Source organism: Osmerus mordax, chromosome 22, assembly GCF_038355195.1.
Source record: "Osmerus mordax isolate fOsmMor3 chromosome 22, fOsmMor3.pri, whole genome shotgun sequence".
NCBI classification, from domain to species: Eukaryota; Metazoa; Chordata; class Actinopteri; order Osmeriformes; family Osmeridae; genus Osmerus; species Osmerus mordax.
The window spans coordinates 372,119-385,000 of record NC_090071.1 but is presented as its reverse complement, the minus strand read 5'-3'; the positions used below and the strand labels follow the sequence as shown (position 1 = coordinate 385,000).

General features: G+C 55.5%; 1 protein-coding gene across 1 annotated transcript in view; it reads left to right on the top strand.

Annotated features, from left to right (window-relative positions):
* Positions 1-12,547, top strand: part of ahctf1 (AT hook containing transcription factor 1) — an 18,875-nt gene extending 6,328 nt beyond the window's left edge. The window contains 30 exon segments of the mRNA XM_067260925.1: positions 1-113; positions 279-369; positions 773-862; positions 1,161-1,301; positions 1,425-1,529; positions 1,718-1,814; positions 2,016-2,136; positions 2,227-2,283; positions 2,421-2,567; positions 2,648-2,838; positions 2,922-3,066; positions 3,171-3,302; positions 3,428-3,575; positions 4,117-4,267; positions 4,456-4,560; positions 4,989-5,121; positions 5,206-5,418; positions 6,780-7,583; positions 7,698-7,819; positions 7,853-7,950; positions 8,178-8,271; positions 8,362-8,465; positions 8,557-8,837; positions 9,048-9,533; positions 9,738-10,523; positions 10,680-10,928; positions 10,930-11,098; positions 11,373-11,476; positions 11,605-11,675; positions 11,783-12,547. The exon segment at positions 1-113 is cut by the window's left edge and continues 16 nt beyond it. Of these exon segments, the coding sequence (XP_067117026.1) occupies positions 1-113; positions 279-369; positions 773-862; positions 1,161-1,301; positions 1,425-1,529; positions 1,718-1,814; positions 2,016-2,136; positions 2,227-2,283; positions 2,421-2,567; positions 2,648-2,838; positions 2,922-3,066; positions 3,171-3,302; positions 3,428-3,575; positions 4,117-4,267; positions 4,456-4,560; positions 4,989-5,121; positions 5,206-5,418; positions 6,780-7,583; positions 7,698-7,819; positions 7,853-7,950; positions 8,178-8,271; positions 8,362-8,465; positions 8,557-8,837; positions 9,048-9,533; positions 9,738-10,523; positions 10,680-10,928; positions 10,930-11,098; positions 11,373-11,476; positions 11,605-11,675; positions 11,783-11,969 (5,735 nt within the window). The 3' untranslated portion in view covers positions 11,970-12,547.
* Positions 12,548-12,882: the final 335 nt, after the last annotated feature.

Sequence of the window (12,882 nt, the reverse complement as noted above, 5' to 3'; positions counted from 1 at the left end):
AGAAGGTGTCTCTGGTGTCCAGTGAGGTGATATCTTCCTGCTACTCTCGCTGCCTCTTGTCTGGTCTAGTGTCCTCACGCCTGGCAGCCCTCCAGCCCTCCAGCCTGTCTCAGGTACACACACACACACACCCTCCAGCCTGTCTCAGGTACACACACACACACACACACCCTCCAGCCTGTCTCAGGTACACACACACACACACACACACACACTCCAGCCTGTCTCAGGTGCACACACACCCTCCAGCCTGTCTCTGTGTGTGTGTGTGTGTGCAGGAGGAGCAGTTAGATGCGGTGCTGAGCACAGCGGTGGAGACCAGCTCTCTCAGCCTCATCACAGGCTGCATCAGGCAGTGGACCACCGAGGGTGAGCACACACACACACACACACACACACAGCCTGACAGCACACACACACAGGCATACTGATACCCCCCCGCCGTGTGTGTGTGTGTGTGTGTGTGTGTGTGTGTGTGTGTGTGTGTGTGTGTGTGTGTGTGTGTGTGTGTGTGTGTGTGTGTGTGTGTGTGTGTGTGTGTGTGTGTGTGTGTGTGTGTGTGTGTGTGTGTGTGTGTGTGTGTGTGTGTGTGTGTGTGTGTGTGTGTGTGTGTGTGTGTGTGTGTGTGTGTGTGTGTGTGTGTGTGTGTGTGTGTGTGTGTGTGTGTGTGTGTGTGTGTGTGTGTGTGTGTGTGTGTGTGTGTGTGTGTGTGTGTGTGTGTGTGTGTGTGTGTGGTAAGAGCTGTGTGTAGTAAGAGCTGTGTGTTCTGCAGATGCTCCAGGCTGTGTTGTGTCTCTACGCTACATCCTGGAGTGGACCTGGAACAAGGTGGTCCACACCAAGCAGGACCTGGACACCTCCTGTAGGTCTCTTTACCCTACTGTAGGTCTCTCTGACCCTGCTGTAGGTCTCTCTGACCCTCCTGTAGGTCTCTCTGACCCTCCTGTAGGTCTCTTTACCCTCCTGTAGGTCTCTCTGACCCTCCTGTAGGTCTCTCTGACCCTCCTGTAGGTCTCTCTGACCCTCCTGTAGGTCTCTCTGACCCTAACCCTACTGTGGGTCTCTGACCCTAACCCTATTGTGTGTCTCTCTTGCTCTATGCATTGTTACAAGTGGAGGAACCCTTTCCAGACAGTTTAATGTATTTTGTGTGTGTCCAGGTGCTCCTCTTTTCGACAGCTCCTCCAACTTCACAGACCCCCAGATCCTGCAGCATCTCCAGCACAGCCAGAGGTTGCTGGGCAACCTCAGCATCATCCTCCGCTGCCTGCTGAAGGAGGCCCAGACGCTCACACACACAGGTACACATACACACACACACACACACAGGTACGCACACAGGCACATGTACACACACACAGGTACATACAATTTTGCATCCATATCTCATTCCCTCCATATGTGTTCCTGTCCTGCGTGTGCAGGGCGGCAGGGCCTGCTGAATAAGAGCATGGTGTCTGCTCTCATCTCCCAGTACGCCAAGGTGCTGCTCTGGTTCTGCAGGACCGGACTCCTGCCCGAGGGCTCCGGTACGGAACACACCTCCTGCCCTCTGCACCTCCTCCTGCCCTCTGCACCTCCTCCTGCCCTCTGCACCTCCTCCTGCCCTCTGCACCTCCTCCTACACCTCATCCTGCCCTCTGCACCTCCTCCTGCCCTCTGCACCTCCTCCTCCACCTGTCTGCTGTCTGAGCGGCTGTGCTTCTCCTCCCTCCAGATGAGGACTCTGTTCCGATCTCCAGGCCCCTCTACAGGTACTCTGCAATCAGGGGCTACTACACCCTCCGCAGGGAGGAGCTCCAGGGCCTCCGCAGGTCAGTCAGCTCCACACTTCTACTGTAGTTACAGCGCTGTAGTTACAACAGCTTTTATCCAAAATTATAGAAGTGAGCCTGTAGCCAGTACAGGAAGGAAATCAAAGATCACAAATGTGTAGCTCATTCTTGAGTGTGTGGTGCTTGGATGGTCGCTATGACGGTGTTGCCTGTTCACTGTTGTCATGGTTGGTCCTGCAGGGGGAAAGGCTCTGACGGCCTGATGATTGACGGGCTGGTGGGCCAGTGTGGCGAGCGCGTGGCCGACCTGTGGAGGCGGGACAAGGGCGGGACTGGACTGTACCCGCCCCCAACCCTGCATGTGAGCTTTAGAACCAACAGCTGGGAGGGAAACATGAGGTCATGAGAAACCCACGTTGATTCTCTGTCTCTCCCCGTCTCTGGTTGCCAGGCGCTGCTGGACGTGTACCTGCTGGAGGATGTTGAGGAGACGGCTAAACATGCCCTGGTATCCTTCCTGTAGCTCAGCCCTGCTGATCCTAGTAATGATCCTTCATAATGCTGCTGGGGATGGACACACTGGGAACATACGTACACATGACTACTAGACCCTCCAGCCTGTGTATGTTCCATAACAGTCCCCAGGTCATCTACCTGCTGCTGGATGTCATGTACACTTTCCCCAGTAAGAGTGCAGCATGTGTGGAGTCCTTCCCCACCGCCTTCTCCCTCCCTGTCAGACTGGTGAAGCTGGTGCAGGGCCTCTGGCTGCTGGACCACCACGACTACCAGGTACACACACGCCAGGTACACACACACACACCTGGTGCGCACACACACAGACCCCTAACCCGTGCTCTTGGCCCCGTCAGAACTCCCTGGAGCTGCTCCTCCACCCGTCCTCCCTGCCGGCCCCGTGGGACTGGCACCACGGCTGGGTGCTGCAGGCCCTGCTCTGCCAGGGCCAGGCGGTGCTGGCTCTGCGCTACCTGCAAGCCACACGCCCCCTGCTGGCCGCGCCACAGCACGCCCCACTCTGCATCGCCGTGCTGCTGCACAACAGGTAGGGAGGGGAGGTATGGGTTAGGGTGTGTGTGTGTGTGTGTGTTTGTCATTAAAACATTTCCCCATGTGTCCCTTCCCCAGGTGTGTGGTGGAGGCGCTGGCCCTGGTGAGGCAGCAGGGTGTGTGTGAGAGGGTGGAGGAGCTGCTGTGTGCTGTGTTCCTGGGCTGTCAGGACCTGGGTCTAATGACCCTGCTACTACGCCTGCCGCTACGCCTCCGGGAGCAGGTAGGGGGCGTTGCCCTGGATACACACTGTAACCATGGATACACACTGTAACCCTGGCTACACACTAACATCAATTGGGGCGACTGTTTATGTGTGTATGTCAGGAATGTCTGGAGACCTTCCTGCAGAGTGGGGGGGGGCTCCAGAACAGAGAGCTGCTCCTGGTTCACTACCTCCAGCAGTCCAACTATACTGCTGCTCTACAGCTCAACCACAGCCTCAGGACCAACATGGTGGTAAGCTCTCTCTGTCTCTCTATCTCTCTCTCTGTGTCTGTCTCTCACACACACACCCAAACACACCCCCACACACTCCCCCAGTGTGTCCTAGTGAGGGTGTGAGCTGCTGTTGTTCTGTCCAGAGCGAGAGAGATTCCAGAGTGAAGGAGCGCTCCAGCACCAGGAATTCCATCCTGGATATGTACGGCAAGGTCCTGCCCCGGGCCCAGCGCAGGCTGGCCATGGAGAGAAGCAGGCCCTACCAGCACCCCTCCACACTCCTCACACATGGTGGGTGTGGGGGAGAGAGACTGTGTGTCTGTGTGGGGGGGGGAAGGTGTGTCTGTGTGGGGGGGGGAAAGGTGTGTCTGTGGGGGGGGGGGGGGGGGGGAGGGAGGGAGAGGTGTGTCTGTGGGGGGAAGGTGTGTGTCTGTGGGGGAGGGTGAAAGTGTGTGGGAGTATGTCAGTACTTCTCTACTGTGTATAGGGCCCTGGTGTAGTCAGCACTTGTAAAGAGCTCTGGATGATGATACTGGTTAACAAGACGTTATAATGAGACTGAATGTAACTGTCTATCTACCCATCCCTCTCTCTCCTCTTCTTCCCTCTCACCTCCTCGCCCTGCTCCTCACCTCCTCGCCCTGCTCCTCACCTCCTCGCCCTGCTCCTCACCTCCTCGCCCTGCTCCTCACCTCCTCGCCCTGCTCCTCTCCTCCTCGCCCTGCTCCTCTCCTCCTCGCCCTGCTCCTCTCCTCCTCGCCCTGCTCCTCTCCTCCTCGCCCTGCTCCTCTCCTCCTCGCCCTGCTCCTCTCCTCCTCACCCTGCTCCTCAGTCTCTCGACCACAGCCTCTCTCCAGTGTCCCCAGGCGCTTGGCCAGTGAGAAGGTTCTGACGAGGGCAGGGTTCATCAGTGACGTGCTGACCAAGATCGGAGAGGTGTGGGTGGGCAAGGAGCCCCTCCCCCCCACTTCCCCCCTCAGAAGGTGAGACCCCCCCCCCCCCCCCCAACCTCCCCCCTCAGAAGGTGACACCTCCCTCCTCAAAAGGTGAGACTCCCCCCCCCACCTCCTCCCTCAGAAGGTGAGACCCCCCCCCCAGCTCTTCCCCCAGCTCTTCCCCCTCACACAGTCAAGTTTGTGTGTGTGTATTAAACCCTTGTCCTGCTCCCTAGCCCAACCACAATCGGGCTCCAGTCTCCCTCCCCCCTGCTGCCCCCTGACCGCCCAGACCCCTTCCTGGGCACTCCCATCACCATGGCAGCAAGGAGGAAGTCCAGGTGAGGTTAACCTTGTCTGTGTTACAGCACAGCTTTGAATGTGTCCCACCCAGGAACTACTCTTGAGGACATGTCAGTGTACCTGTGGCCCCCATAGTTTATATCAGATTTTCACCACAAGTTAGCAGACGTAACGTGTTCATGAACACAGACATGGACCCAGCTTTGGCTAACGGGATGCATTACGGTGCATGGCAGGTGTAGTTAATGTAACATGAATGTAAAGTCTTGCCGTAAACTATTAACGAAGGAATGAAAGTGTTTTTAGCTCCTTATGGACTAGACCAGGGGTCCCCAGCTCCTGCAGCTACCTGCCTGTAGCTCAACACTAATGTAGCCCACCCGACTCTAAGAATGAGCTGGTTGATCAGTTCAGAGTCCAGGCAGATACTGGACCAAACGCTAACTCCACCCTCTCTCCCACCCAGGCTCCTGGATGTGGTAGTGCCCCCCTTCTCCTCGGCCCCCCTGCTCACCCCCCCCAAGAGGAGCTGGGGCCCTCCTAGGAGTGCCACCAAGGCCCCCGAACTCTCCCTGCTGCAGACCCCACAGGTGGTCAAGGTGAGGAGGGATGGGTGGAGGGAGGGGTGGAGGGAGGGGTGGAGAGAGGTGTGTCTTACCTGTGTGTGCGTGTGTGCTTCTCAGCGAGCGCGGGCGCTGGCTGCGTCGGGTCCTGTGTTTTCTTCCTTCACCCCCCAGTCCATCCTCCGCTCCAGCCTGCGCCCCACCCCCGTGGCCTCCCCCTCCGCCTCCCCCGCCCGCTCCCTCACCCCCCCGCCACGCCCCAAGGAGAGCCGCATCACCTTCATAGAGGAGGCCCAGCTCCCCCACCCAGACTCCAACTGCTGGAGAAACGGGGTCAGTGCACCTCCTTTTTTTTTAAGGGGTCATTTACTGATTTTATAGGGTATTTCACACTGTTCCTTAAGGTCTCCGAATAGGGTATGTAACATTGGATGGGCTGAAAATGGCCCGGGTGCTCTTCTATGCGCCCTAATGCATCCTGTGAAATAGCCCTGGAATAAAACGAGCGGTTTTCTCCCTTTTTATGGTATGCTCATGAATATTTAGATCAGCTGCACGCTGATTGGTTGGTTTACAACGAGTGAAGCTGCGCAGCAAAGACGCGACACGGCCAACAGCACTCACTTTTCAACAGATTGACTAGATATCATTTGAAATGATAACGTTAGTTGTTTCCACTTCTGTTGTTGAAGCAAACAGGATTGATTTAGGGGGGTAACTTTACAGCTTAGCAAACAAACTATCGTGATTCAACTCAGCTTCAGTTAGCTCTAGCCATCTTTCTGAAAAATTACATAAAAAATAACCTGACAAAGATCTGGACATACATGCATCGTGAATTGTAGATTTACATAATAACACCGGTTATTTATTCGAATGAAACAGTCAGGAACATTAAATAACGCATTAGCCCCATTGCCAATAATCTAAATCATCACACATTCTACCTATGTTAGATACAGGATACGTTAGCATTGCTAATAACTTAGTGACAAAATCATACTACAGCTTGCGTATGTGATGAACATAAGTTCGGAACAGCACCTCTTCAGCAACAGCTTCATAGCAAATTCTGCTTTACGTTGTCCCAAGTTTTCAAAACTGTCCTCTGTGAAATGGTTTGAGCAAATGTGTAATTGAGGGTCGAACTGCACAGGGATCTTTTAGCTTATGGTATAAACAAACATCAGCCATGCCCGTCGAGGGTTTGGTTCCTTGGGAAGACTATGAAAAGTGTCAGCAATCCCTGTACAGCCTGGAACACTCAATATCCTTGAAAAACTTTCTCCTTTGTAATTCCCTTGGAAGTACTCAGAGCAGCGCACAGCTAAACTAGTGTCTGAGATCTACGCGAACCCTGAGATTGGGGCGTGACAAAGGTACAGACCAGAGCCAAATAGGGTGGAGCCACCCTGAATTTTTTGAAACCGCCTGTTTTACAGCAGCAGTTTCAAATTGTGAGATTTGCATAGGAAAGAGGTGTCAATAGACTTTTAGGTTCAGTGTATGTCCATTTTACCAAACTGAACTGTCGTTATTCAACTATGACAAGGTAAACTTGGTTTTGCAATAAATGACCCCTTTAAGTTTTTCCTGTATTTGTTGACACGCACTATAATATCAGTATATCTGTAATATGTGTCATATCTGTGTTCCTGTGTCAAGTTGCGTGTCATTCTTCCCTTGACCTACAGGTGGCAACAGAGAGGGAGTTGGAGCGCCTTGAGTCAGAGAGCGGATCCTCAATCCAGGAGGTTGCCGTGGACACGGTGTTGTCGGGGCTCTTGCGAACACCGTTGCCAGGGAGACTCAGCTTGGGCCTAGACATGAGTGTGGCGTCCGTCCAATCAGCCGACACCACCTTGGAGTTCCACGACGCCCTCCCCCCCGAGGACCTGGAGGGGGAGGGACTTCTACAGGACGACATCCAGGAAGTGACCAAACAGGAAGTGATGCAAGGATCCCAGAGGGACACAGAGGCACAGGAAGTGCTGCCCCTCCAGGAAGAAGGGCCCGCAGCAGCCAAACAGCAAAGCGTTCTCCCATCTTTGGAACAGGAGCAGGCTGATGGGCAGGAAGTTGAGTCGGTGGGACAGGAAGTGACAGCAGAGCGGCTTCCTGAAGAGGAAGTGAAGATGGAGGTTCGCTTAGAACAGGAAGACCAAGTGGTAGAAAAGGAGGAGGAGCCCATTACCCAACAGGAAGTAGAACAGCCTCCTGACCTGGAAGTGGTCGAGGGGCCTAAAGGTCACCAGGAAGTGTGTGAGGTGGTCAGCGGTGAGGAACCAGTGGAGGAGACCACAGAGCAGGAGGAGGAGAATATAGAGGAGGTGGAGGAGGAGGACCAGAAGGAGGAGGTTGTGGTGTTGGAGGAGAAGGTGGTGGTGGAGGAGGATGAGAAAGTGGAGGACCAAGAGGATGAGAAGGTGGATGAGGAGGACATGCAGAAGGTGGTGGTGGAGGAGGATGAGAAGGTGGAGGACCAAGAGGATGAGAAGGTGGATGAGGAGGACATGCAGAAGGTGGTGGTGGAGGAGGATGAGAAGGTGGAGGACCAAGAGGATGAGAAGGTGGAGGAAGAGGACATGCAGAAGGTGGTGGAGGAGGAGAAGGTGGTGGTGGTGGAAGAGGACATACAGAAGGAGGAGAAGGTGGTGGTGAAGGAGGAGGTTGTGGAGCAGCAGGAGAAGGTGGTGGAGGAGGAGGACCAGGAGGAAGAGGACATACAGAAGGAGGAGGAGGAGGAGAAGGTGGTGGAGGAAGAGGACCAGAAGGAGGAGGTTGTGGAGCAGCAGGAGAAGGTGGAGGAGGAGGACATGCAGCAGGAGCAGACGTCTCCTCCAGAGGATCTGATGGAGACCTCAGGTGAGGGTTCCACCTGGCTTGTGTGATTACATTCTAAGATCCAGTGAAAGCCAGTGGGTTTCTACGTACACAGTCCTGCTACTCTGCCCTAGGGACCAAGGGTCCCAAGGAGGTGGGAGGAGCCTAGTGCAGTGTTTCTCAGTGTGCAGCCTGGCCACATTAGATGAATAATCAACAAGCAAAATACATGAACAGGTGATGGTGGATGATCTCTCTCTCTCCCCCAGGTCTTTCAGACTTTGTGGAGCGTCATCTGTTTGGTGATGACTTGTCTCTCACCCGCTCTGGCATCCACGAGGACAGCTGGACCTCCATCAACAGGTATTCTCACACACTCCCTGATGGTCATGAATGTTCCTGTGAACAGAACAGAACCCAAACACCTTTCTTACCTTCTCTCCCACTCCTCAGTGACCCTGCGTCCGGTGAGGGAGAGGAACCGGTGCCCGAGCCTCCCCAGGCCCTGACCACCCAGACATCCGTCTCCTCGGGCCACACGGGGACAGACTCCCAGTGTGAGTCTGGGGTTGAGTTAGGGTTGGGTTTTAGGGGTTTGGTTTTAAGGTCCTTCTGGAGCGCTAACAACTTGCACTGGTGTCTCTGCAGCTGTGGTCAGTCTGAACGACAGTGAGGACCTCTCCAGCCCTTCCTCTGAGGAGGAGGAGGAGGAGGAGGAGGAAGAGGAGGGGGGGTCGGACGCTCCGGAAGAAGAGGAAGAGGAGGAGGATGATTCTGGCAGCGAAGTGGAGATCATTGAGGAGGTGGCGGGAAACTGGGGTCCAAACTCCAGGCTGTTCAGGGAACGACCTGCCCCTCGTTACCCTCCTGACCTATCAGAGCAGGATGCCGCTGTGCTCTCATTGGTCACATCCGAGGCAGGCCTAAAAGTAAGGACATTTTTGTGGTTTGGTCATTCTCGATTTGCTCAGTTAACCGCAGGATGGCTATTACTCGATGCTAGTTAGCTTCTACTTAGCTGCGTTTAGCTGCTAGTAGATGCTAGTTAGCTCTAGTTAGCTGCTCGTAATAGCCAGCCTGTTATGTTATGAAGACTTGGTGCAGGCTCAGTAGTTGATGTGTCTCTGTGTACCTCCCAGCAGCAGGAGGAGGAGGTTTTCATCGTGAGGCTGGGCACAGGAGGAGCTGAGGAGGAGAGAGGGTCCGCCTGCTACACCCAGCTGAAGTCCTCCTCCACCCTCCTGGTGCCCCTGGAGCTGGTGGAGGATCCGGGGCAGGCCCTGATCCACCAGGCCCAGACAGTGCTCACCACCCTGGTTCATGGGGTCGAGCCAGAGGCACCCACCCCCGGAGCTCAGGGCTTCTCCCTGATGCTTGAGGATGAGGATGAGGATGTGGACCCGGATGCAGACACGCTACCCCTGGAGACCGGTGTGGAGCCCAGCCACGCGGCAGAGGCTGTGGCCCAGCCTGAAGTCCTATTCCTTGGCACGGAGGAGATCGAGAAGCCCCTGGAGGGTCAAGAGACAGACATGGTCACCCTGGAGAGGATGGAAGATGTCTGTGAAGAAGCAGAGGCAGTGGTGGAGACGGAGGCAGTGAGAGAGGCAGGGATAGAAGGAGAGGTAGATGGAGAGGGAGAAGCAGAAGCAGAGGGAGTGGGTGAGGCAGAGGTGGAGACTGAGGCAGTGAGAGAGGCAGATGAAGAGGGAGTGGGTGAGGCAGAGATGGAGACGGAGGCAGTGGGAAAGGCAGGGATAGAGGGAGAGGGAGAAGCAGAGGGAGTGGGTGAGGCAGAGGTGGAGACTGAGGCAGGGATAGAGGGAGAGGTAGATAAAGAGGGAGTGGGTGAGGCAGAGGTGGAGAGAGAGGCAGGGATAGAGGGAGAAGCAGAGGGAGTGGGTGAGGCAGAGGTGGAGAGAGAGGCAGTGAGAGAGGCAGGGATAGAGGGAGAGGTAGAGGGAGTGGGAGAGGAGGCAGCCACTGCTGCAATGGAGGCAGATGGAATCGAGGCTGTGGTTACCGTGGATGCAGTTGTGAATGTGGGTGTGGGACGGACTGAGGCTGCGACAGAAACAAACCCCAACGTGTACTCTGAGGCAGCAGAGGCCAACGTGTACTCTGAGGCAGCAGAGGCCAACGTGTACTCTGAGGCAGCAGAGGCCAACGTGTACTCTGAGGCAGCAGAGGCCTCACAGACCAGGCCAGCTTCTGAGGCTGCCTCTGGCCTGTGTGAGCATACAGAACCCCCCCCTCCCCCTCCTACTCCTGCAGCTCCGGAGGAGGAGAAGCCCATGCAGGAGGAAATGACCTCATGTGGAGAGATGAACTTCACTGAAGCTGAGCTCCAGTCAGACCTCCTGTCCTCTGGCCCAGCAGAGACCAGCCCCGACCCCAGCCTCGGTCCCAGCCCTGACCCCAGCCTCGGTCCCAGCCCTGACCCCAGCCTCGGTCTCAGCCCTGACCCCAGCCTCGGTCTCAGCCCTGACCCCAGCCTCGGTCTCAGCCCTGAACCTGCGGAGGTCAAGCAGGACCCAGAACTGGTCCAGACAGCCGTTGGTGGAGAGCCTCAGGAGCACAGAGAGGTGGAGAGCGCCCAGGTGGAGAGCGCCCAGGTGGAGAGCGCCCAGGTGGAGAGCGCCCAGGTGGAGAGCGCCCAGGTGGAGAGCGCCCAGGTGGAGAGCGCCCAGGTGGAGAGCGCCCAGGTGGAGAGCGCCCAGGTGGAGAGCGCCCAGGTGGAGAGCGCCCAGGTGGAGAGCGCCGAGGGGCAGGTGGAGGCTGGGGTGAAGTCCCTCCCAGATGAAACCACCCTGGCTCCCTCCACACCTGCACGCACCAGGGCCTCCGTGACGAGCAGAAACACCCCCCTTGCCCCCCCCAGCACACGCAGGAGGGGCCGCCCCCCTGCTACGCCCCGCCCCCCAGCCTCGACCCTCCCCCCTGCCCCTCCAGGGGTGGAGGCCGACAGCTGCACCCCCACCCCGGCTAAACGCCGCGCCCCTCACAAGACCTCCCCCAGGACGACCCGCAGCACCAGGAAAACCAGGGGAGGAGGGGAGCAGGAGGGGGAGGAGTCTGTTCTCCCTGCTCCACGCAGCACCAGGAAAACCAGGGCGGGGTCCCCCACAGCCCCCGGGTCAGACCAGGGGAGCCCAGCTAGTGACCCCCCCCCCTCGGAGGACTACCAGAGGTAGGGACACACACACCCAACACACATACACGAACAACAGTTACAACAGGCACTATGTTAAACTGGAGTCAGGTGGCTGAGCGGTTAGGGCGATCGTGCCAGTAATCTGAAGGTTACCGATTCCCGGCTGTGCCAAATGACGTTGTGTCCTTGGGCAAGGCACTTCACCCTACTTGCCTCGGGGGGGAATGTCCCTGTACTTACTGTAAGTCGCTCTGGATAAGAGCGTCTGCTAAATGTAAACTCTCCTTCCTGTAATCCCCCTGTGTGACAGGAAGGAGAGTAGGGCCTCCAAGGACGGCTGAGGCTCCTCCCCCCTCTGAGGCTCCTCCCCCCTCTCAGGCTCCTCCCTCCTCACGTACCAGACGAGCCACTCGGGTGAGTTCTGCTGAGTCACACCCTGACCTCTAACCCTTACTCTGACCTCAAACCACACCCTGACCCCACTACACCCTGATATGAGTATATCAATGGAACAGCTGTAAGTGGTGTTTTGGTCTCCTCAGGATCAGAGCGAGGCAGGATGCGAGGCTGACGGCAAGACTGTTCCCAGGGGCAGCAGGAAGAGACTCACCAAGTACGACCGGGGGGGGATGGTGTTTGTTAATAGTGGATGGTGTTGGCTAACAGGTATCTCTCCTGCCCTCTTCTCCCTCCTCCTCCTTTCCCCTCTCTCTCCTCCAGGAGCAGAGCAGCTTCTCCTCCTCCAGCTGTAGCTGATGTCATGTCCCCCCTGCCCAGCCCAGCCCCGCCCCTCCCCAAAGCCCCGCGGACAGCAGAGGAGGCCCCGCCCCTCCGTATGAACCTCCGCTACAAACGCATCCTGGACTCCATCCTGCCCAAGCCAGTCACACGCAGGAGGAAGCTATGACCAACGCTGTTTTAGAGTGTGAAACCTTTTGTAGAATGTACATGTTTTAATTTTTTTGCTACAAATAATTAGAATAAAATTGAATTGATATTTTGCTTGGCTTTTAATGTTTTGATAAGATTAAAGTAACAATCAAGATGCCAATGTTGGAATTATTTTTAATGTAAAGTATTTTGTGATGTTTTTGGAAGAAGTCTTTGTACTCGTAGCATCAGCCAGCACACCAGGCTGCTTCTCCTGTGTTCAGAAGAGGTCACAGGCAGCATTCTGGTGTGGACGTTAAACCACAAAACACCAAATCTATTACCTGATACACAAGATGAGCGCTAAGGACTAATCCAGTATGTCTTGAACTCTTGAATGTTTGTAGCCATGGAGCTCGAGGTTTCTCAAAGAAACTTCCAGCACACCGGCTAGTGTTTCCTCAGCAGAAAACAGGTGTGTGGTGTCTGTTCAGGGATGCTGTGCTGATTGGCTTGTTTTACCCCCATCAGTTGCTTCCCCTCTCACTTATAGGCTGGTCTCCATTGTGTTTTGTTGATTTATCTTTGACAGTTAAAGCTGATTTGTATCATTAAGAGATGTGTCTTTTTTCTACCTATGGGAGGGAGATGAGCTCCCTGAGGTGAAGCAGTGTAAGGGGTAGGTTGTGTTGTACTGTATACTGGGAGTGGAAGGGATCACTAAGGCAGTGTTTGTACATAATTGATGCTGCAGAGAAAGTAACCATCAGACTGTAGTGTCAGGTTCCTAGCCCCCCTCCTGGCCTGTAAGTTATAGAAGTCTATATGGCTATATAAGTCAGTCTTACGTTAGTCACTCATAGTGAAGCTTTATGCAACAGATAAATTGAAGTGTCGATGGCAAGTCGGACTTAAATATAACTAAGTCTAAGACTAGGTCTATTTTTATG